This window comes from Gekko japonicus, unplaced genomic scaffold (genome assembly GCF_001447785.1).
Source record: "Gekko japonicus isolate JY-2015 unplaced genomic scaffold, Gekko_japonicus_V1.1 scaffold244, whole genome shotgun sequence".
In the NCBI taxonomy this organism is placed as follows: Eukaryota; Metazoa; Chordata; class Lepidosauria; order Squamata; family Gekkonidae; genus Gekko; species Gekko japonicus.
In genome coordinates, this window is record NW_015165838.1 from 960242 (window position 1) to 984009 (window position 23768).

Below are 23768 nucleotides of genomic sequence, written 5' to 3' on the forward strand. Positions count from 1 at the left end.
AGGGGAGGGGGGAGGCTCTCAGTGGCGCTCCTTCGCAGAGACGGATGGCTCCAAAATCTGCTTCTATTAGACAAGCCGCGGCACGTGATCTAGGAAACCTTGGAACTCTCCCGTCCTTAGGATCGTCCGGCGAGCGGCTGCTGTGGGCGGGTTCGTCGCTGCTGCTGCTGCTGCTGTGATTGACGACGGGTATGCGCCTTTCCTTTCTTGACAGGCACCGGGCCCAAGACTCGGCCGGTGCAGCCCGCTGGGTAGGGGGGCTCGCGGGGTCAGCAATGCTGCCCGAATGTTGCTCCTGGGGTGAGGAGGACCCTCAGCTTGCAAGGCTTCGGCTTCTCTTGTTGCAGTTTTGTGCTTGACATCCTCCCTATGCATGCATTTCACTGTACTCTCGCTTTCTCCCGCGCTCTTCTTCTATTGCAACAAATGTCTCTTTCTTCTGCCCGGCTTTTTACGGAAGTTCACGTTGCATCCTGTCCATGCATTCTTCCCTTGTGCTGACGCCCTTCTTGCAAGGCGCTTGGGTCTTTTGACAGTTGCATGACAGAAATTCAAGCGTTAACCTGCCCTTGCTTTCTCTCTGGTGTGAAATCAACACCCAGTGATTTTCTACCTGTCATGCACTGTTAAAGGCATAGGGACGCTGCTTCACTTCCCAAAAAGTGACCTGGCTGCCCTTTAGGGTGTGCTTCTGAAATTTTTTTGCATCATCACTGATGCTAGGATACACTTTGCAACATAGATGCAAGGCATCACATTCTGAAGTTCCTTCTGTATTTTGATTCCATGCTCCTTAGATTTGCATTCATGAGCAGTTTCTGTTGCATTCTCTTATAGATGTGTCTGCATTGAATCTACTTTGGTAAAATTACACATACATATTGATATCATTTTCTTTGTATTATATCTCACCGCAATACAGTGCTTTAAACTTTAAAGGAAGGTAGGTATGGATTGCAAGTAAAACAGAACTTCCTGATCATAAGAGCAGTTCACTCTGAACAAGTCTTACTAGTTTGGTTCTTGGAAGTTTAAAACAAACATTTGATGTCTTCTGTTTCATGGCACAAAGGTGGAATAGATGAACTGTGCCTTCGTATAGTAAAAGGCCACCTTTTCAATGCTGTGTCTTGGCTTTCATTTAGAAAAGTTGGCCACCTTTCGAATGAAACAGCAGATTATTTTCTAGTGGGGTTCTAGAGCAGGAACAAAGAAAATGTTTTCTAGCTAAGGCTGTCAAATAACAGGCTATCCAAACTTTAGTTTAAACAGCAGTCAGGATCAACAACCAGTTAGGTTTTATTGATTTTTGTACGTTGTATACTGTCAGAAATTAATATCCGGCTTTTCTAGCAAAACAACTACTATGTTTTGCTATCCTCTGTCTTCTGTGGAACCTGTGTTATTGTGGGTGGAGAGAGGATGTGTAATTGGGGGGAGAGGTTCCTGTTTGGTTTTATTCCGCTCATTCTAATTTGTTTTGTTTTTTAGTGTAGCTGGTTTTTTATTGTAATGCATTTTATTTTAATTGCTTTAATGGCTTTTTATGGTGCAAAAAAGCAGCATTTAAATATTTTAATAAACAAATAGACAATAGGCTTGGTGTAATTCACATCTGCTAGTACTTCTGCTCTCACTTGTATGATGAGAGACAGAGCTTAATTCAGTACAGCATGCTTCCACTCAAAATCATTAAGACTTTACATGGTGTAGTACGCTGAATACTGGCCTTGGACTAATGAGACTCAAGTTGCTTGTCCAGTTATACAGTTTGATGTGATGTCCTTCAGCAGTTAACTTTTCTTAGCCAAACAGAGCTCATAAGGCTGTTTTGGAGATAAAATAGGATAACTCCAAATATGTCACCCTGAAAAAGTTGGAAATAAACATGTAACAAATGGAAAGATCTATTTATCTTTTTGATAAACCTTTTTTTTCCAGCCCAAGGAAAAAATCTTGCTAACTCCATTGTTGGTCTACTGCATTTTGAACACTAATGGTTTCCAAAATGGTATTTTACTGAAGGAGATTTTTGACTGATAGGATCATTCACAAGTTTTGCCCCATGGGTTTGCTGCTAAAATAAAAAATAAGAATTTTTTTAGAATCTAGAATTTTGGCATTTAGTTTTAGAATTTCTGCTGTTAACATATATTTTAAATGCTATAATTTGAGGTTTGTCCTGTCTTGCTTCTTTTTATTTTGTGCAGTTTTGCTGTTTGCTTCTCTTGATGGAGACCTGAAGAACATGAATCTGGATCTCTGCTGCTTATATTCATTTTCATGCTGAAGTGTCTACTAAGGCTAAACTTGCTTTATGTGCTGCTGAGAGAATGTAGTGGCAATGATAGCTGAACCCAATTCCGTTGTTAATCTCCCCAACCACAAGTAAGAACTGAAAAGCAGGGCACAAACTGTACAGTGATGTTTTTATTGCACAGTCTGGGTCATGTATTTCCTGTGTTTTTGGAGGGTTGCAGGGGTGTGCGTGTATACGTTCTTGTTTAGGAATCACACTGACAATTGTAAATGGGCTAGTGGGCTACATCAGAAAAATGATACACACGTGCTTCCAGGGACATGTGGATACAGCCTCTAAGAAAGAGGATAGATGGCACATTTCAGTAGTGGTCTCAGGGGGTTCTTCAGCTGTGGTATGATTCTGTCTTGGCCAGATGTCCTAAAGCCAGACCATATATTACACCAAGCTGCATGCAGTATTAACCCAATGGCCGCTGTTTCTCTCCAAAGCATCAATGGAAGAGGAAAAATCAATGGTTTTCAGCAAAGGGGCAGTCGTGTGTGTGTAACCCTTCCTTTTTACTCTAGAATAAGATCCTCCTTCCTCTGTGAGCAGCGGGAACATATGGGTTGTTGGTTGATGTATAGCTTTGATTCTTGGTTCTTTTTAAGAAAAGGGATTGCTGTGCTTGTCACTGTGGCTTCCCTTATGGTCTCTTCACAGCTTGGGCAATTTCTAGGGGAGAAATGAATTCTGCATGCCTCTCATTTTATGTAAGTGATGGGAGGGGGTGAGCTGTGTGTGGTGGTTGAACTGAGACACAGTTTGTGTCCCCCTTCCTTGAGCACTTTGGAAATACAAAAACAGAGAGTTGCCACAGTGGTATCCCAGGTTGCTAGTGTGGCCACTCTTTATTTTTTTGATGTTTCTGAGGTCTTGTAAGGCTTGCAAAATGAGTTTCAATGCAAATGTCAGTCATGGTTCTGGAAGCTTGATTATAGTTCTGTGTCTGCTTCCTCAAGGAGCTAAGCAGAATCGAGGAGCTATGGCTTGCAGTGAACTGTCAAACCATCATGGTGTCTTCCTTGGCAAACTATAGATCTGTTTGTTGCTCTGCTTCTGGAGGCCTCTGCTCCATAGTAATGGGACTGCTGAGCGGGTGGAAAGTGAAAGCACGTAAGCAACTCTGGCTTGCACACTTGTAGGTTCAGATTGTAATTTGGGTTCTGTGATCAGTGCAAACTCATCTTTTAGCACGATCCTTGTCTCATGCGGCCTTGCCACCCTTTGAGCATCCTGATTTTGGGCCTAAAATAAGTGTGAGCCGAGCTATTCAGTTTTCATAGTGGTGCCTTTTCATGATTGTTTGTCCAGATGATGTGGGAACTGCTGTGGATAGGGTTGCCAACCTCCAGGTGGCACCTGGAGATCTTCTGCTATTACAGTTGATCTCCAGATGACCCCTGGAGGTTGCTTTGGAGGGTGGACTCTATGGCATTGTACCCTGTAGAGGTCACTCCCCTCCCCAAACCACAGCCTTCCCAGGCTTCACTCCCCAAATCTCCAGGTATTTCCAGGTATTTCCCAACCCAAAGCTGGCAACCCTAGTTGTGGCTGAAAGACAGTCTATAAACACCATAAGGAAATAAACACAATGATATTTGATGTAGGGGTTGGTCAGCAGCTCGGGTTTTAGAGGCTGTACCTGTGTTTCACCTGAATCTTTCCCTCCCCCTTCTCACTAATTTACAGTGCAGTCCTAAGCAGAGTTACATCCCTCTAAGTCAGCTGAAGTCCATGGGTGTCATTCTGTTTAGGAGTGCATTGTGAATGACCATGGGTTGCTAAAATAGGCTTGATGGGCCTGATGTGCCCTGAAGGCCTTAGGGTACCCACACCTGCTTTGATGCACATTTTATATTTGTATGTTCAGGAGCAAATCAGTGGATGAATTTGATTGAGGCTGGCTGTTATGGAGGCCTGAGCATTTTAGCCCTATGATATATAGTCACATGTACAGTCTGAGCCAGTGCTCAGAAGTAAGCTCCACTAAGTTCAGTGAGACTTACTCCCAATGAAGTGTGCATAGGAAGTGTGGCCTTAATTTGACCAACTGGAGAGTTCCTGTCTTTTTGTTGCAATGTCTAATAAACAGTATCAGAGGTGAACTGTTTAGTGTCTGCATTCGAGACCAGGAGCACCTTAGAAACCAACAAGATTTCCAAGGTATCAGCTTTTGGGAGTCAAATTTCCCTTCCTCAGATACTGACGAAGGCAGCTTTGACTCGCAGAAGTTTATACCCTGGAAATCTTGTGGGTCTTTAAGAGCAACTCAAATATTGCTCTTCCACTGCAGTCCAATATGGCTCCCCACCTGAAAATGTTTAATGTTAGCATCTTTTATTTTACACCCACAATGGCTGAACATACTATGTTTTATAGTAATCTGTTAAACCAGTAGTAGCTGGTTTCATGTCTGTTGTGACTGGCAGTTGCCCTTCAAGATCTCAGTTACAGAACTTTCCCAGACCAGCTTCAACCAGACATACCAGGGATGAAATCTGTTATTGTTTCTTTTGAATTTATTTCGGTAACTCGAAACATTATGTAAGTACTTACTGCCTGGGGGCACTGTGAATAAATTGCTAACTGGTATGTGGGAAGGTGTGGGAAAATCTAGTGTGAAAATGAGACTTGTAATTAGTGTACATGTATATAAATTAGGGTGAGGCAGGCTCTGTTTGGATTTGCTGTTTCTTGTGTTATCATATACGCACAAGCCTGAACAGATGAACTAAACTGTAGTAGTCTAGGGGTCCTTAAAGCAAGAATTTGGAAAAAATTGTATTGGAGGTTAATACAACCTGTGTTTTATTTTGAATGGTTCTACAACATTTGTATAACTGAGATGATGAAAAAACACGTCCTTTTCTAGGAGCAGATGGATGTACACTAGATTTCAGAGGGTCTTCACTGAGATTGTTTTTATTTATTCTTACAGTTTTTGCAACCAATAGCAAACTGAGATGATTTAGTGCATGGGCCAAGCTAGATATTACATAGGAAGTGCATGGAGAATTTTCTGTCTGAGAAACCATATAAATGAAAAGAAGCCATGAGAGGCTGCAGTCGAGTAGAGAGGTGGCTACGTCTTACCCCTTTCTGCCTTTTTTTCTGCTGAAAACAATCCACCCCTTATTTACCACATATGGAGAAGAAGAGAGGGGGACCCCAGTTTTCTTAGTTCTGAAGGAAAAAAGCAGCCAGGGAGGGTTGTTTTTCCCCCAACAGAAAATAGCTGCTCTTCCATTGCCAATTACAGTTTCCCCCAGCCACATTTCAGTTTTTGAAAAGTCTGTAAACTGCTCTTGCATCTCCTCTGCTATGTCTAATTTTGTCCCATGTTGGCTTGGTTCCAATGTGATATAATAGCAAAACTGTGGTTTGCTGCTACTTGTATTAGCCTGTGGAATTTTCAGGCATGCATACTTCCCCTCCCCTGACAAATCTAATGAGTTATTTCCATTTTTACTACTAACCATATTTAGCCACAGAACAAAGTTTGAGTCCAGTGGCACCTCTAAGACCAACAAAGTTTAATTCTGTGTGTAAGCTTTCATGCACATGCATACCCAAACTTTATTCTGTTGCTTCAGACCAACACGCACTACCCATCTGAATCCATATTTAGCCATATATCTGAATAAACAAACAGTGCTTTCTGCTTTCCCTGTAAACCAGGATTTCATACTGGAAACAAGTCACTGGCTGCATTCAGATATCACAACAAACAGGCGTTTGTCCACGTTGGGCATTAATGCTACTTATAGCTTTCTTCCCCTTACTCTTTCCTTCCTCCTCATATACAGAGTATTATTGAAGCCTTCTGGGGTTTGGGAAGGCTTGAATTAAACTCCAGATTTCCATGGCATTCTAAAATCCAGGTTTGGTTTGGTGGGCAAGCTCCAGTTTTTCCAGGCACCTGCATTTGGATCTGATGTGACTTGGGGTTTAGCTCAGGCTCTGTGTGCGAGTAAGGACTGAGTGGGAAGAGCAAAGGGAGCCCAAGAGCACAGCAGCTAACAGTGTTCATGCCTGGCAGAGGCATGCTGTTTAGAATCTTGGTTTGTGAAAAAGCTCAAACCATAGTTTGCCATTTGGGCTGTACAGGCAAACTCTAGTTTGCAGTAGAAGTGAAGCAGCTGCGTGCAAGAAGGGACGGAGCATGCAAGTCTAAGGATTCACTAGGGTTGTTCACATAGTCATAAAATTGTGTTTCATGTTGTCTCAACCTAGGCCTTGTGTGTATCTTTGGATTTGTGTTAAACATGCTAATTAATACAAGAGTCCCTGTTTGATAAACATAGGAAGTCCTGGATTGAGAAACTATTTGCTGCAATATTTAGTATTTATTTTCAGGATTGGGGTATCGGTTCTTTTAAGCAGACACACCTCAGATATGTTACTCCCTTTGTTCACATCTTTATGTCATCTTTTTTCCTCCAATGACTTAGAGAAAATGGGATCCATGAGGAGATTGTCCCTGAACCCACTGCTCAAAATGGCAACTGTTTAAGAAATGGCAGTGTTAAAACTATTGTAAGTTTCTGTTATGTTTGTGAATTTTTTAATTGTACAAGAGAAAATAGGTCTGTCTAGGTTTCATTGATCTGAACATGTGATAAGATGTGTCTGTTAACAGTAAATAGATGAAACTGGCAAATGTTGACATTCATATGTGAACGCTGACAATTCCAGGTGAATTTTGTGAAAGGCTGAAAATAGATATTTATTTCTCCACTTTTCAGACTCTTAAGCAGTGAATGCTGTTGTTAGCATTCAGCATTGAATGGGTCTGATACAGGGATATCCAATTTTAGGGCAGGATATTGGACTAGGTAGCCGACTGGGTATCTCTCATGGCTATGAATGTATGGTTTTCCTGTGACTGGAGCATTTGCAGGAAACATTATCAGGCATTTAGTTTCACAGAGCCTTGAGTTCTGAGGTTAAAAGGGTTTATTGGGCATGTTTTTGGGCTGGTTGACACATGCATATTTATCACATGGAATTCTTGGGCTATATTCAGACATTCAGGCCTATGTCTACCTCTTTCTTATGGTTGGGATAGGGTTACCAGAGCCCTCCAGTGGAGGCAGGGGTCCCCTGCTGCCAGGCCCCACTGCTGATCAGCTGGCTGGTGGCGGGAACTCCCCCCCCCAATAGTTTTTATCCAAATACTAGAGTGTTGCCCCAACATCCCTGATGTGATGATGTTCCTTCCGGGTCAAGTGGACAGTGGTGTGGGCACATCACTGCATGTCAGCCGGGCCTTCCTCATACTCCTGGTAAGTCCCCCCCCAATTTGCCGCTGGGGATGAGCCTTGGCTTGGCAGCACAGGTATCCATTACTACAGTCCTGTTCTCCAACATGCAAAAAAAATGTAATTGCGAGCCCAAATGTAGGAACTAGGCTCACAGTTATGAAATAACTTTTTTTGCAATATATGTGGTTCATTCTTGTGTGGAAATCACCATTAGAGGTTCTGTCTACTATCTGCTGGTTTCAGCTAATTCTACTATTAAACTCAGTCGTTTCATAAGTGGGTGACTCTCTGCACCCTTAGGAAATGGAACAAAGAGCTTTGAATATCACATTGTATAGAGCAGATATCCTACCAATTTTGTGAAGTTGTCTTCTGCGTGCTACTTGTCATTGTTATGCTTGGTGAGTGTGTGTGTATGTATGTATTGTGAATTTGATTATGTAGATGCGAGTCTGAGGAGATTAAATTGTGCAAGTAAAGCAAGAAAAAACAAAATAATACAATGATAAATGGCATAACACAAATCTAAGATTACCTATGCATGGCCTTCCTTAAAGTGTGAAAACCATTTCTTCTGCCTGACAACAGTAACAGGTGTTAATTCTGTATTATTGCCAGTGTGTAAAGATGTGATGGATGGCAATAGTACTGATTTAACAAATTAAATAAGCACTGGTGGATTGATCTGTAAATGTTCCACCTTTATTTTTAACTCCCTTATCTTTCTGTCTTTCTCATACCCATAGATAAGAAAGGTTGGCCCAAGAGAGAGGAGAGATGATCTTGCCCCATTTTCCTCTTCACTTCTGCCTCTGTACCGCATGCCTTTTTGTTTGCTTGGATCCCATGATCTTGGACTTACCTTTTTGGAGAGTCAAAAGGGGCCTTTCTTCCCCCTTGTGCCAGCAGAGCAGCTTGTAGGCTTCATGCTTACTCTTCTGTGCTAAGCATCAAGACATTTCTAGGCCATTAAGCACCTGCCCGTCATTATGTTTCTCTCTTTGCAGTTGCTTTGAAAGAATTATGTACCTATCAGATGAATGAAACCCTTTGTCTTCTCGCTTACCATTGTTAGTTAAGGAATACGTTTGATCTTTATTGCTTTAGAAAGGGAAAAGAAAAATCCGTGAGCAGTGTGAAAACAGAAGACGAAACTCTTCCAGTAGCAGAAGGTCGAACCAGCCACAAAATGGAGATGTGGTTGAAGCAGTTACCTTATTTGAAGTGGTTAGCATGGGCAAAAGAGCTATGCAGGTACATCAACTTCCTGAGCTGACTAGACTTTTGTATGTGAAATAGTGAAAGGCTGCTAGCAATTGGTGTGCTTCTAGTTTTTGATCTCTGGCTTTTTTTGTCATCCGTTTTAGTCTGTGGTCGATGACTGGGTTGAAGCTTATAAGAAAGATCGTGATGTGGCCCTTCTGGACCTTATCAATTTCTTCATTCAGTGCTCAGGCAGCCAAGGTAAATCTTTTTCCTCTGGCCAGTTTCCTTTTGAGGGAGAGTGCGTACAAGTTGTTTGGAGCAGGGCTGATTCTTTAAATGATTGCGTTATTCAGAATCTGGCTTATTATCTCCTAATGAGTCCACATAAATGAATGAACCTCCAATTTGAATAATAATAAGAAGAGATTGGATTTATACCCCACCCTTCACTTGGAGTTTCAGAGCGGCTTACAAACTCCTCTCCCTTCCCCTCCCCACAACAGACACCCTGTGAGGTGGGTGGGGCTGAGAGAACTCTGACACAAACTGCTCTTTTTCAAGGACAGCTGTGCCAGAGCTTGTGACTGACCCAAGGTCACATTAGCAGGTGCAAGTGGAGGAGTGGGGACTCAAACCCGATTCTCCCAGATTAGAGTCCGCACACTTAACCACTACACCAAACTGGCTCTCATTTGAATAATGGGATTGCAGGAAAGAGGCAAACAAATGGAATGTTCACAAGTTATATTAGTCTTTGGAGCTCATGTTTAAGAAATTAATACAGAATTGAGTTATGTAAAGGATAACGAATGAAAATGATTTGATAAGGGGTGGCAAGTTAGAAATGTTTGGTGGTATGCTACCCTGCCAGTGTAACTTGCTGGTCAATGTGGATCTTCCCTCTACTCCTTTATCCCAGCGGCCCCTTTTGAACTATGAAAAGATTATGCTGGAGGTCATTGGACGCTCATGGGTTTTGATGCAGGTCAGGGGTAATTGGGTAAAATTTGCCCCTTCTCCCTCTTCTGAGGACAGAGCCTCAGGACCTCAAAGAATAGAAGAGGGAGGAGGGCTGATTTGGCTTTTCCCCCTCCACCCCCCGCTCCATAGTGCAGATCTCCGGTCTGAGAGGTTTTTTGTCCCCATGGGTCATGTATCCTTAGGTATCAGCTTTTGGAGGGGTCCATGATGCTTGTTTGCTAGTGTATTCCACTGAAGGTTAGAAAGATACACACAACTGTGTTGCCTTTTGGAATTAATCACTTTTGATTCATAGACAGAGTTGTTACCAAATCTTTCTGATAGTTAAAGCAGAGGAGAGACTGAGAAGAGAGTGTGTAAAAAGAACACATGAAGCTGCCTAACACTGAGTCGGTATTGTTTGCTCTCTGACTTGTCACATGTCTTCAGAGTCACATTTTATTTGATTTTATATCGTCCTTTCTCCAGATCGGTGGGAGGTGAATAAAATTAGATTTAAGTAGCTTGCATAAATTTAAAAACAAACACAGTATCACTTTTATGGAGAAGCTGGAGACTGAATCTGGGATCTTTTGCAGGCAAAGTAGATGCTCTGCCACTGAGCCACATTCCCTCTACCAACTATACTTAGCTTTCTAATTCTGTGTCATTGCAGCCTTGATGGTATTTCTACAGCGTCAAACCTGTCTCCAGGTTTGTAATGTCTGCAGTTTATTTTCTTTGTTGCTTCTATAGGAATGGTTACTGCAGAGATGTTCCAGAGTTTACAGAACTGTGACGTGATGCAGAAAATGACAGAGACATTCGATGAAGTAAGCACAACACAGAATGGCTTCCTTTTCCTAGAGGAACACTGTTTTGTTAGAAAGCGTCTTCCTTTAAGAAAGCCATTCCTACATCCTTTTGAGGGTAGTCTTGCACGTATGGTATTTGAAAGGAAAATCACTCCCCTGTATCCAAAGCAATAAAGACTATTTTATGTTGGAAGCCTGTAGCTGTATCTGTCCATACTGGATTCAGACGGAACTAGATGTTAATGATAAATTCTGTGCTTCTGCAAAAAACAGCAGTCCTGGGCCACATTCATCCACTTGCCTTCTGTAGTGTATAATGAATCTTGCCTTATCACCTTGCCTTTTGCATTTCTCTGCCCCACCAGTTTGGTGGAATGGAAATGGGGAGATGCCTACTATGTTGATATCAGGGTATGGCTGTGTTTCACTGCGTGTTGTGGTGGGACTGACTTTAACTAAATGATGGCAGACTCACTGGTCAAAGGATCTTGTTCTGGCTTCAGAATCAAAGCAAGGAAAACTAACGTGTAGCCCCTCTCTGATCCAAAGCTTTGTTGGCATTCTGATACAAACGGGGACATCTGGTGAGGATCAGCTCATGGAACTTCCTTGTCCTTGAAGCCAATAAAGAAGCCCTTGCTCACATGGATCTCTGTTGGCTTCTGCATGTGCAAGGAGCTCTGGCTCTGTGTGTTTATGTACTTATCCATGTGCAGAGTACAACGTTAGTTGCTATTGCTTAAGTGCGTTTTTTAAAAAACTTTTTTTATATTGTAGGAAACAGGACTGCAGTATAAAAAGTTCATGGCTTATCCCTGGATTTTGACAGTTACTTGGCCAGTGGATATGGTAAATTTCATTCATTTGTTCATTCATTCATATCCTGCCTTTTTTCTTCGGAACTCAAGGTGATGTAAATAGGATCTCGATGCAGTTTCACATCCAGGCACAGACCTGATATAGCATCAGGAAGGTGGCAGCGTCAAATGCATTATAATGAAATATTCATTTAGGTATTCAGTTACTTTTGCTCCATTAATTAAAAATGTTACTTTTGCTCCATTAATTTAAAAAGCCCTGAATTGATATATATCCATGTATCTCTATCTCTATATATGTAACCTTATATATATATATATATGAAGATCCTTTGCCGTATTGGTGCTGGCACTTAAGTTGCCAGTAGAGCTTCTGCTGGCTCCCTGCCTGGAGGGCTGCTGGCAGCCGGGAGCTAGTCCTGTGGCACTTGGTAGTGCTGCAGTAGCTGCCTGGTTTGGATCCTGCTGGCATAGGCTCACTCATCCCTTTTATTTATTTAGTATGCTTATTTATATGCCACTTTCCTCCTGAAACAGAACTGAAAGTGGCTTACAGATGGTAGAAGAATAGAAAATCTAAGATGAGTATAGATCAAGATGGGTAGCCATGTTAGTCTGTCTGTGGCAGTAGAAAAGAGCAAGAGTCTGGTTGCAATTTAAAGTCGTAACAAAATTTGTGGCAGGGCCTGAGCTTTCGTGAGTCGCTGCTCATTTACTCAGATACAGCTAGAATGAGAGTCCACCTGTCCTATTGATTGGAAAGTGGAGTGATTTCAGATGCCGAATGAAATTAGCAGGCAAATGGCAATAGCAGGTGTGACTGGATTAGGTGTGATATGCAGTCACACCTGCGATTTTCATTTGCCTGCTAATGTCATTTGGCATCTGAAATCGCTCCACTTTCCAATATATGGGACAGATGGACTCACATTCTAGCTGTATCTGAAGAAGTGAGCAGTGACTCACGAAAGCTCATACCTTGCCACAGATTTTGTTAGTCTTTAAGGTGCTACTGGACTCTTGCTCTTTTGTAAGATGATTATAACCACTTAACATTGTAACACTACAAGACGTAATTTGCTCGTAGCCCTGCTACTACAAAATTCAGAATTGGAAGAAACGGGAAAATTACTATACTAGCAGGAAACCACCTGCAGAGGCACAAACAAAAGTTACTAAAGCAAAAACAGAGCTAAAATACGATGAAGGCATTTTAGAAAACATTAATGGACATTGGTCAGGAGGACGGAAGGATCCCTGAGGGAATGCCAAATAAAACAAAAAAAGTCCTTACTTGCTGGCAGAAGATGGCAACAGAAGAGGGCAAACGAATCTCGCTGGGGAGAGAGTTCTAGAGTTTTGGTGCCATGACCAAGAGGGCCCTGTCCCAGATTGCCACTCACCTAATTTCAAAAGATGGGGGGCACCAAAAGCAGGCACTCTGAAGATGACTGTAGTGGTTCCAAACCAACACTCTGAAGATGACTGTAGTGGTTCCAAACCAACACTCTGAAGATGACTGTAGTGGTTCCAAACCAACACTCTGAAGATGACTGTAGTGGTTCCAAACCACACAGGGCTTTGCAGGTTAACACCAGCACGTTGAATTGTGCCTGGAAGCAAATTAGGAGCCAGTTTAGATGATCTGGAGCGACATAGTCCCTATGACCAGTGAACATCCTGGCTGCAGCATTTTAGACCCATTGAAGTTTCTGAGCACTTTTTAAGGGCAGCCCCACGGAGGGCACATTGCAGTAATCTAATCTAGGTGTAACCAAGGCATGCACTACAGTATGATTGCTGCCTCCTTCCTGTGTAATCTCAGTCTTGGTCCTGGTCCTGCAAACACTGCTCACTTCCTGGCTAGGCTGTGTTATCTTTGAACAGACACTACTTATCAGCACAATATGCTCAGCATTCATAAAACTGTTTCCAAACAGCTCAGAGGCATATTCTTGGGAATTCCATGGTAGATGTCAGATTCTGTAACATGCATCTTCTGCGTGGGTAAATGATATAATCACAGCCTTGTCTGTCTGACTACTACTATTAAAATAATTGGATGTGAGCATTTGTGTGCATAGCCTAAGCCTACAGAGCAATCATAGTATTCTTTTGTCTAAGTAAAACTTGCACATGTGAACTGATGTCTCCATTCCACTGTCATTTTGTTCCAGACTTACAGTCTTAATGTGCCAAAAATGAGCCCCAGGGTTTTCCTTTGTGTTTATTAGCTTCCCACCATTAAAATAATTGAATTAATTAGATTCAGGCTTCTCTTTATGCATGCCGACCATTGATATGTATGGCATGAAACTGTTATTGAGCTATTGAGGTAGCAATGATAATGGGAGAAGATACACTTTTGTTGCTCTTGTCATTTGACAGCAGTGTCCTCTTCAGTCTTTTCATTGTGTTGCAGAATTTGGGCAAGATAGGGTGTGGTTCTGGAGCTGATGCAACCCTTCTTAGAGCTGATTCTTGGGACTAATCTGGCAGCTGGTACCTTGCGCCAGCTTCCATCTGCCAATGCCATGTGCAGAAATGGGTTTTGGTGTGCAAGTTTTGACACATCCTGCTTGAAGACACATACTAAAAATCAATGTGTATCAGTTTTGTGAGTGCCATTAACCTCCACATAGCTGCCTCTGTGTGGTATCAGTATCTAGAAACCCACCTATGCTGGGACGATTGGGAGAATTGGTCTTCAGTAGCCAGAAGAAGTGTGGCATGCTGCTGATTTCTACTTGCACGGCTTTGTCCTCTATATTATATTTGCACATGAAACACATAGGTTCCTAGTTGCCTTGAAGTTCAGTCCAAAGCAACACCCTTCTAAGCCCAATAGATTTAGAAGGGTATAGCTATGCGTAGGATTGCACTGTTGGCCTTTTCTTCTTTTGTTTTGACAATAGGACAAGGATTTAATGTAATAACACACTTCTGTTTTCCATGGTTCTCTGCTTAAGCTTTCCTGTTTGTGAGACCACTGCTGTCTTTCCCCCTCCTAATGCAGGACAATGAAGACTACCCACTCGTCAAACCGGGGTCCTACTGGAAGAAGTTCAGAGCCAATTTTTGCGAGTTCAATGCGGTGCTGATCCAGCAGTGTCAGTGCAGCATCCTCTCTGACAGCTATTTGATGGACACCATCATCTCTATGCTCACTGGCTTGGCAGACTCCATGGTCAGAGCATTCAGGCACACCAGCACTTTAGCAGGTATCTGCGAATGTGATCAGGGAGGAGGAAGTCTGATGGTACAAACTAGTGAAATGGTCTTGTAAAATGTGTAACATGGTCTTGTAAATTGCTGGCAATAAATGTCTGAGAATTAAGCTTTTTGACCTAGGGCTTATTGTTTGTGAACTGCCATCTGTTGTGTAACATGGTCTTGTAAATTGCTGGCAATGCTTATAATCAATTTAGTCATATTTGTCTGTGCACACTTGTGTAGAACACACCTTCCTTAGAGTTTAATTCGTATGCCACTGACATCAATAACTGAGTTTAATGCAAATGCACAGCAAAAAGGGTTGGAGATTTACTGTTTTTATATGGGTTTTTTTTAAAAAAACAACGGCTCTGAGTACAGATTTGACTTTGCATTTTTGTTTTCTTCCACCCCAGCTATGAAGCTTCTGACAGCACTTGTAAATCTAAATCTCAGTCTAGATGCAAGTAAGAGGAACCTTGAAAGATTATATGAGGTGGAGAAGAGCAGAACTACTGGCAAGAGGACCAATAGTAGACTGGACCAGCTAGAGAAAAAAAGAAAAGAGGTGTGACACATTTCTATTGGGTCTGTTAGATGGTCTGTTAGAAGTCCTCATTCTGTAATTTGTGACTAGGTATTGGAAGCCTGCAAGGGTGATATTAAATTTACTGTGCATCCATTGCAATAGACACTAAGTGGTTCTGACTTGACTGTATTTAATACTGCAGTTGTACTAAAGATTATGATGGAAAACCTTTTTCAGTCTGTAGAATGCATAGCTCTCACAGTAGGGCCCATTACTCACTGTGCATGGTGTGGCAAACATCTCTCACTAGCAAGTGTGAAAAGCTGGGAAGTAAGGCTGAGAATAATTTCTGAATAATTTTGTTTACTCTGGAGGCACTTTGAGGGTATTACCCACAGATAAGCTTCTACTGTCCCTTTGAGCTTGGTGGTCCAAGTCCCTCCATAGAATCGTAGAGTTGGAAGGGATCTCCAGGGTCATCTAGCCCAACCCCCTGCACAATGCAGGAAATTCACAAATACCTCCCCCCCCACACACCCCTGTGACCCCTGTTCCATGCCCAGAAGATGACAAAAAGGATCTCAATATCTGAAGGGCTGTCACGTTAGAAGATGAAGCAGAGTTGCTCTCCCTTGTTCAGAGGAAGGGCTAGAACTAATAGGTGGAAATGACAAGGAAGAGGGCTAAGAGAAACTTCCTAGTAGCAAGACATGTTCAACAGTGTGGCAGACTGCCTTGGGAGGTAGTGGGCTCTCCTGCGCTGGAGGACTTTTAAGCAGAGGCTGGATGGCTTAGACGCTGGGGATGCTGTAATTATGTATTTCTGTGTTGAGCTAGTGGCTGGGGTAGATGAAATTCAAAAAACATTCAGGCTCTAAGAGCGTATGACTCTGTGGCCTCATGATGTAACTAATCAGTATCCCATATGTGCTAATAAGATAAGGATTATCTTTAATTCCATTTTTTTGGCCAGCTTGTCAGCTTCAAGATAACCCAAAACAGATGACACCAGCCATCCATTTATTTAATTTTGATTTTGTAGTCTTTGTAGGCTAATTTGATACAGTGGTAAATCACTGTAGAAGAAAATTCGAGTCCAGTGGCACCTTTAAGACCAACAAAGTTTTATTCAAGGCATAAGCTTTTGTGTGCACACACACTTCGCCCACAACTTTAATGCCAGTAGCTCACAAAGTAGGATTTTTGCTCACAAGACTCCACAGCTTAGAGGGAGCATTGGTCAAGACAGAAACAAAATTGGAAATTACTAGTCCATGCATATTGGTAGAGGGTGAGCAGTAAATTAGCATACAGCATAATGAAGATGTTTAACAGATGCAAGGACCAAACAGGAATAACAAGCTTAGTTTATATGATCACCCTTTGTTTGGGTTTAATTCCAGGGGAAAACATAGTGAAGCAAATAAATATATCAAAAGTAGTTTGATGTGTAAATGTACCTTTCTTAATTGTGGAATGCTGAGAGTAATTAACGGAGTCCCTGTTGTTACGCTCCATCTGTCTCCACTCAAGCATGGGTCTCGAAATCCTACATGTACCTCCTGTCCTCTGAACTAAGCAGATTGAATACTAAGAAAATGAAAATATCTTGTTGGGAAAATGGTATAAGAGTCTACTCAGGTCTTGATAACATTGGCACCTTAATACGATTACAAGCATATCTACATGCATTCATGTATTCTTGGATAAGTAGTCATGGGGAACTCAAGGCTTTCAGCATGAGATTATGGTTGGTCATGTGTGTATTCTCTAACTATATGTCAAATGTGTGCTGAAGTGGTGAATGCAGAGTAGAAAGATATGGGTGGTTTTGGTGGAATGAATGGCCACTTCAGTTCAGTGACCATAATTTTAATGACTGTAAGAGGCACCAAACTGATTGTACAGCAGATTATTACAGCATTTAGCTGTGGGAAAAAATGGGTTGAGTTACTTTGCTGGGTATTTGTAACACCTGAAAATTAAGGCACAACCAAATAGGATTAATACCAATAATAATGAAGCTGATAATTCTGAATGAGGTATTGAGAAGACGGAAAAATATTACTAGGTTCTTTTCAATTCCTTTCCTGCCTGACTTTTGATTATTCCTTGATTTGAAAAATGAATTGGTGTTCAGCCTCTGAATTAAGCCTTTTCTATGAGAAGAGAACCGTTCAATTCTTCTCATTTCAGTATGAACAGAAGCCTCTGGAGATAGAGAATATGATGAATGCTATTTTCAAAGGAATCTTTTTGCAGCGCTATCGGTAAGGATCTTTATGTACTTTGAACTAGTCTCTAATCTAACCTTGGACACCTCAGGGATGTATGTATGTATGTATGTATGACGGGCTGTATTTTGCTTTGTGGCTGATTCACACATGCCTGCAGCATCAAATAATGACTTGCATATGTGAATAAGCCATTACAGATCATTCATAACTGACAATCCTTTTAAATTACATCACCTCAAGGACAATTTTTTTCAATATTCTGTTCGCATATTTAGCTGCCAATCCTTAAATGTTGATTAATCTGGTGGTAACCAATCAAATTATGTGTGTGTGAACCAGCTCTCACAGGGTCACCAATACTGTTTCTTTTTGTTATTTCAAAGTGACATTATTCCAGAGATTCGGGCCATTTGTATTGAAGAAATGGGCAGCTGGATGAAAATTTACCCCAATACATTCTTAAATGATAGTTACTTGAAATACATTGGATGGATGCTCTATGATAAAGTAAGTCCCCACCCCCATTTTCTCTTCTTCACGAATGAGGGAAAGTTTTTGAAATACAGAGATTCTACCACTTACAATAAAGGGATTTTTAATTTCTACATTGTTAACGGAGATATTTTGCCTTTGTTTTAAGTCTTAAATGATAAGCCCCTTCCCCCCCCCCCACAAGTACTTTCTTTTATTCTACATTAAAAGTACAGTGCTGCAATGAATGCAAGAGTTATGCAGGAGGAAGCACGAATGGTAGAAATAGAGGGTGCCATTTGTTTAAGCGCTTCAGACACATCATACTTTCAAAGTTATTTTCACAAGGACTGGAATTCTGGTTTAAATCAATGCAAGATGGCTTTGTCTGCTGCTGCCCTGCACGGCTCTAAAGTGTTGTCAAGGCAGTATACTCCAGAAGTGCTACACTGAGGCGGTTAGATGCCTTGCAGTAAATGAATAACAACTGTGAAATTACATTTTTTAAAAAGATGCTAAAATTAAATCATTTTCACTAGAGCTTGTATGCTCTAGGTCAGAGGTGTCAAACTGATTTGTTACAAGGGCCAGATCTGATATAAATGTCACTTTGTTGGGCCGGGCCATGTGTGCCATAAAATGTAACACCAGGTAGTGGAGATATAAACTTTATAAGGGACACAGGCAAACCCAATTAACAATATTATTTTTTACTCAAAGTACAAACAGGCTTAAAACATTAACACTCTTACAGTATTTCCATAGAGTATCTCCTTGATGCCCACCCTTCCACTTCTACCTCCCATTACTCATTAGCACAGGGACAGTATACAGGGACGTAATACAGAGCTTCTGTCATCTGGCAATAAAGGTTGCTCACAGGCTGGATAAGAGGTCTGGACAGGCCAGTTCTGGCCCGCATGCTGTGTGTTTGACACCCCTGCTCTAGATGATTCAGCACCATATTCTCTGCCAATTGAGTGATATTGATACGTCAAATTGCCTTATTGGTCCACTTTGTTACTTTTACTGTATCATTTCCTTTCTTGCAGCAACCTGAAGTGCGGTTAAAGTGCCTTCAGGGACTACAGGGAATATATGACCAAAAAGAACTTGTTTCTAAAATGGATCTCTTCACTAGCAGGTTCAAGGTAAGTTGAAATTAGCATTTCCCAAACATTGGTGAGTTGGCCAAGGAGCCTAATTATTCTCAGAACAGAACTGGGATCCAATATCTCTCCAGACTCACTTGAGAAATATTAAAAGGTGGGTGAGTGGAAGCTTCAGTCTTTAAATTATGAAGTTTAGCTGTTGCCTTTTCTTAGGGTCACATCCCAAGACCTGACTGTGGAGGATGTTATGCTGACTGATTCCAAAACAGACCTTAGTTAATGTCTTTATGAGGGAAGGATTTTATTATGGGTATACATAGTAAACATATAAGTTTCATTGGATAGTTATGTTGCGGTTGGTTTTGCCAGTCTTATTGGAAGGTTTGACTGTACTCATCCAGAATTTCTCATAATCCTACATGTACCTCCTGTCCTTTGAACGAAACAGATTGAATACTAAGAAAATAAAAAGATCTTGTTGGGAAAATGGCACAAGAGTCTAGTCAGGTCTTGATAACATTGGCACCTTAATACAGGGCAGGTTGAAATACTTGTATTTTCTTTAACTGCTCTTTGGTTGGGATTTCTTCATAAAAATGTGAATCGAACAAATGTGAAATTATGTCAAGTTGTGTGACTAGGAGGCATTGATGCTTCAGGACTGATACCATGAAATGCCACTTTTGGGTTTGTTTCTAGCATGGTTGACTTTATTGCAGCCAGTGGTTTGAATGAGGTGTGCAGAGTCCAGTTGTAACTTAGGTACATTGCTGGCATTCATTGTGTTTGCAAGGTGTTTTGATATCTCACATTAACAAGCAGTAGGATCCAAACCCAAAATTGACTTCAGCAAGGGCCCAAACCAAACATGATACAGGAGGTTCCATGAATGTGACATTTCTTTAAAAAGCAAGTGTGCCTTCAAACTGCAGTAGCGACATCCACTGAGGGCATCAGTTTCTCAAAGCTATTGGTGATCCTTTTATCATTGGGGTTTTTCAAGCTCCCCATGTATTTTTTTTAGATTTCAGTTTTTTCTGCAAGCCTGGGGCTTTCCTCAGGTTTGCAAAAAGGCCTATCTTGACTGTCCATGGCCCTGATCTCCACAGATTAGGCCATGTTGATAATTAGAGATATATATGACCACTGTATACTATGATAAAAAATCTGTTCTAGAATTGTTAGTAGATTTCCATACATGAATTGTGACTCTTACTGGGGATTGAAAGTAGATTTATTCCTTGATAACATTTATATTTGTGTCCTGCATTAGTCTTGCTTGCTTTAGAGAAAACAACTAAGAGATGATGGTTCCAGAAACCAAAAAAATGCATTTGCTCCCAGAGTCAGATCTTTCGTTCCTTCTCTCAGCATCTCCTGAGACCTCCTAAATGTCATGTTGTTCACAAGGATCAAGAGCACTGCTTTGAGAAGATCTTGGGGTGGGGTGGGGCCGCTGGGAAGTGGAATAGGCTGGGGAAGACCTGCTGCCTCCAAGTACCTTCATCAAGCCACTGTCTTGTCTTTTTGGAGGCTAGCTCAGATTCATTGTTTTATGTTATTTTTGAATTTGAAATTAGACTTCGCTTTCTGAAGGCTATTGAGCTCTTAGTAAAAAACCAACCCACTAGAGATAATGGTTCCCATTTCTCTTTGCAAGTGGCGCCACCCATTGAAGGAATGTTGCCTTTTTATCTTTTGACCGCTACTCCTGCAATGGTGGGTTTCCTCTGTTTGGGAATCATCGCTTTGAGAGCTCTCTGGTGCCTTTAGATGTGAAGAATGTCTGAAACTGAAGCCTGCAGGTGGAGCTACAAGCCATCTATTGCAGCGTAGCCTTCACTTGAACTAAAATGTGTAGTTCTTGGCCATGAGGTGTATGTCACAGAACACAATGCCGTATGTGTTTTTGAAATACGATTCTTCAGTGCACTTTTTAATATTCCATTTTTATTGCTCTTTTCCCCCCTCTATGAATGTTTCATTGCAAACATCTCTATGTGGAACTTTATCCTACTTTTATAAACTTACGGTCTCAAAGTCTTTCAGCAATCCATCCTAGATTGTAAAGCACAAATTTCTGTAGCAGAGCCTTTCAGAACTGAAAATATTATATCTGCTTTATTATTTTTCATCCATTAGGATCGAATTATGTCCATGACACTGGACAAGGACCATGAAGTAGCAGTTCAAGCCATGAAACTCCTGATGCTCATGTCACAGTAAATAGCCTTTTCATTTTAACTACAATATCTAGCAGGTGCAAACCGTAACTAGTTAAGAAATCTTCAGGGACATGCCACTTGTGCAAGCATCCCTAGATCAGTACGTGGATTTTGTGTGTTTATCTTTAAGTGCCTTCAGGTTGCTTCCAACTTATGGTGACCCTGTGAATGATTGACTTCCAAGATGGTCTGTGGTTAACAGCCTTGTTCTGGTCTTGCAAACTGAAGGGCTTGACTTCCTTTATTGAATCATTCCATCTTATCTTGGATCTTCCTCTTTTCCTGCTGCTTTCAACTTTTCTGAGCATCATTGTCTTTTTGAGTCAGTTTTGTCTTCTCACAATTTGGCCCAAGTAATAGCCTCAGTTTGGTCATATGGGCTTTTACTGCATTAAAAAAAACATCAAAACCCTAATGTGATGATACCGTAGCGTATTGTGAAGCATTATGTGTTTTAGTAATATTTTGCTTTTAGAATGTGCAAATAATGTGGCTTTCATTTTTTAATTCTAAGTTGGATTTATAAACCTTATTTGAAGAAAATAAATATACATTCTAGATTAAACTAGGATTCAAATTTCTTTTTGGAGTAAATTGCCTGTCTGAACCTTTGATGCGAGAATAGACATATTCCAGTTTTGTGTAGCGGTTAAGTGCGTGGACTCTAATCTGGGAGAACCGGGTTTGATTCCCCACTCCTCCACTTGCAGTTGTTGGATGACCTTGGGCAAGCCATAGTTCTGTCAGGGCTGTTCTCTCAAGAGCAGTTTCTGTCAGAGCTCTCTCAGCCCCACCTACCGCACAGGGTGTCTGTTGTGGGGAGGGGAGGGGAAAGGAGTTTGTAAGCCGCTCTGAGACTCCGAGTGAAGGGCGGGGTATAAATCCAATCTCTTCTTCTTCTTCTTCTTCCCCTTGGAGGCACAAAATGGCTCCCCTGCTTGTAGATGCAATAGGAAGAGGGTGTAGAGGTGGGCTGGGCTGGGCGGTCTGCGCAACACCATTTATGGGCCACTTGCTGGCCCTCCCACCCTCACCCCTCCTTGGAATTCCTTCTGTTGTTGCTGATGCACCAAAGCAACAGCAATTTGTGCACTCACTACTAGGCAACCTTCCTTTTCCCACTTCACAGCTGAGCTGCAGTCAAAGGGACATAGCAGCTCAACTGGGAACCCCCCCAAAAGGGGGGGGAGCGTGTTAAAGGGATAAAATGTTGTGGGGGAGAAAAATGGAGCATAGCTGGCACAGAGGAAAAGGCCCAGGACCCCCCACAAACTGCTTGGAATGAAAACCGAATCAAAGGGAGCCACATGTGACAAAATCCCCATGCAAAACTCACCGTAGCCACCCTTGGTAGAAAACATTTTAGAAACATGATTTATGAATACAGCCTTATTATAGATGCGGTTCAAATCTGAGGCCATAACTAAAATGTTGTTTAGGATGCCTGGCTGCTGTCACAAATCTCTGCTCATGTCTCTTCCTCCTCTCCCTTTTAATGCATAGCAGCCCCAGGCCTAGTTTAGTTTTGGTTTTTTTTAATCATATCAGTTATAATTCAGGTTTCTGCTTTAAAGTTATCTGACTACTACTACTACTAATAATAATAATTGTATGGCATTGTGTGTACAATACCCAGGAGATCCTAAGATTATCTGGCAGGCTGAAGTTCTAGCTCTTTTAGTGTTATGCACCACTAGGTGGTGAGCTAGACTTTTTTTAAGGCAACGGACATTTTAGAGGTGGTTTGCCATTGCTTGCCTCTGCATCACAGCCCTGGTATTCCTTGGAGGTCACCCTTCCAAACACTAGCCAAGGCTGACTCTGCTTAGCTTCTGAGATCTGACAGGATCGGGCTAGCCTGTGCTATCCAGGTCAGGGCTTTTTGACCAATAGATAATTAGGAAAGAATCTATTGCTTCCCTTTCACTGCCAGTTGAACATATTCTGTGTGTATTTGAACATCACATGCACACATGAATCTGCCATATAGTGAGTCAGACCAATGGTCTCTCAAGATCCACATTGTCTACTCTTTTGACTGGCAGTGGCTTTCCGGGATCTCAGGTTGAGGTCTCTCACATCACCTATCACCTGACCCTTTTAATTGGAGATGCTGGAAATTGCACCTGAGATTTTCTACATATGATTTTCATGCATGCAAAGCAGATGCTCTACCATTGAGCCACAGTGCCCTCCCCATAAATGTGTGAGCTGTGTGAGGTAAACATGATGAACTTTTTTGGGGGTATTTTTTGATTGTGTGTGTGTGATTGTGCCTGGAAGTCATGGTGATCTCTGGCAACTCCTACTGGGGCATGGAGGATGTTCAGAGAAGTGGCTTGATAGTCTGCCTCTGCCTTCTGGCCCTGGTATTCCTTAGAGGTCTCCCTTTCAAGTACTTGCCAGGGCCGGCCCTGTTTAGCTTCCGAGATCTGATGAGATCAGGCTTGCCTGTGCTATCCAGGTCAGGGCTGTAAACATGATGAACTTTGATAAGTTATAGTGCTATTAGGCCATACTCATGTGAAGTGTGAACATATACTTTAATGTGCTTTTTTTTTTTAATATCAAGTCACAACTGACATGGTAACCCTGTAAGGTTTTCAAGGGAAT

General features: G+C 41.7%; 1 protein-coding gene across 1 annotated transcript in view; it reads left to right on the forward strand.

Annotated features, from left to right (window-relative positions):
• Positions 1–243: 243 nt before the first annotated feature.
• Positions 244–23768, forward strand: part of LOC107110229 (cohesin subunit SA-2-like) — a 79250-nt gene continuing 55725 nt past the window's right edge. The window contains exons 1-13 of the mRNA XM_015410979.1: positions 244–300; positions 2211–2388; positions 6757–6841; positions 8677–8823; positions 8937–9033; positions 10492–10568; positions 11328–11399; positions 14385–14589; positions 14998–15149; positions 17307–17380; positions 17731–17854; positions 18871–18969; positions 21073–21152. Of these exons, the coding sequence (XP_015266465.1) occupies positions 2345–2388; positions 6757–6841; positions 8677–8823; positions 8937–9033; positions 10492–10568; positions 11328–11399; positions 14385–14589; positions 14998–15149; positions 17307–17380; positions 17731–17854; positions 18871–18969; positions 21073–21152 (1256 nt within the window). The 5' untranslated portion in view covers positions 244–300; positions 2211–2344. The remainder of the gene's footprint in view (positions 301–2210; positions 2389–6756; positions 6842–8676; positions 8824–8936; positions 9034–10491; positions 10569–11327; positions 11400–14384; positions 14590–14997; positions 15150–17306; positions 17381–17730; positions 17855–18870; positions 18970–21072; positions 21153–23768) is intronic.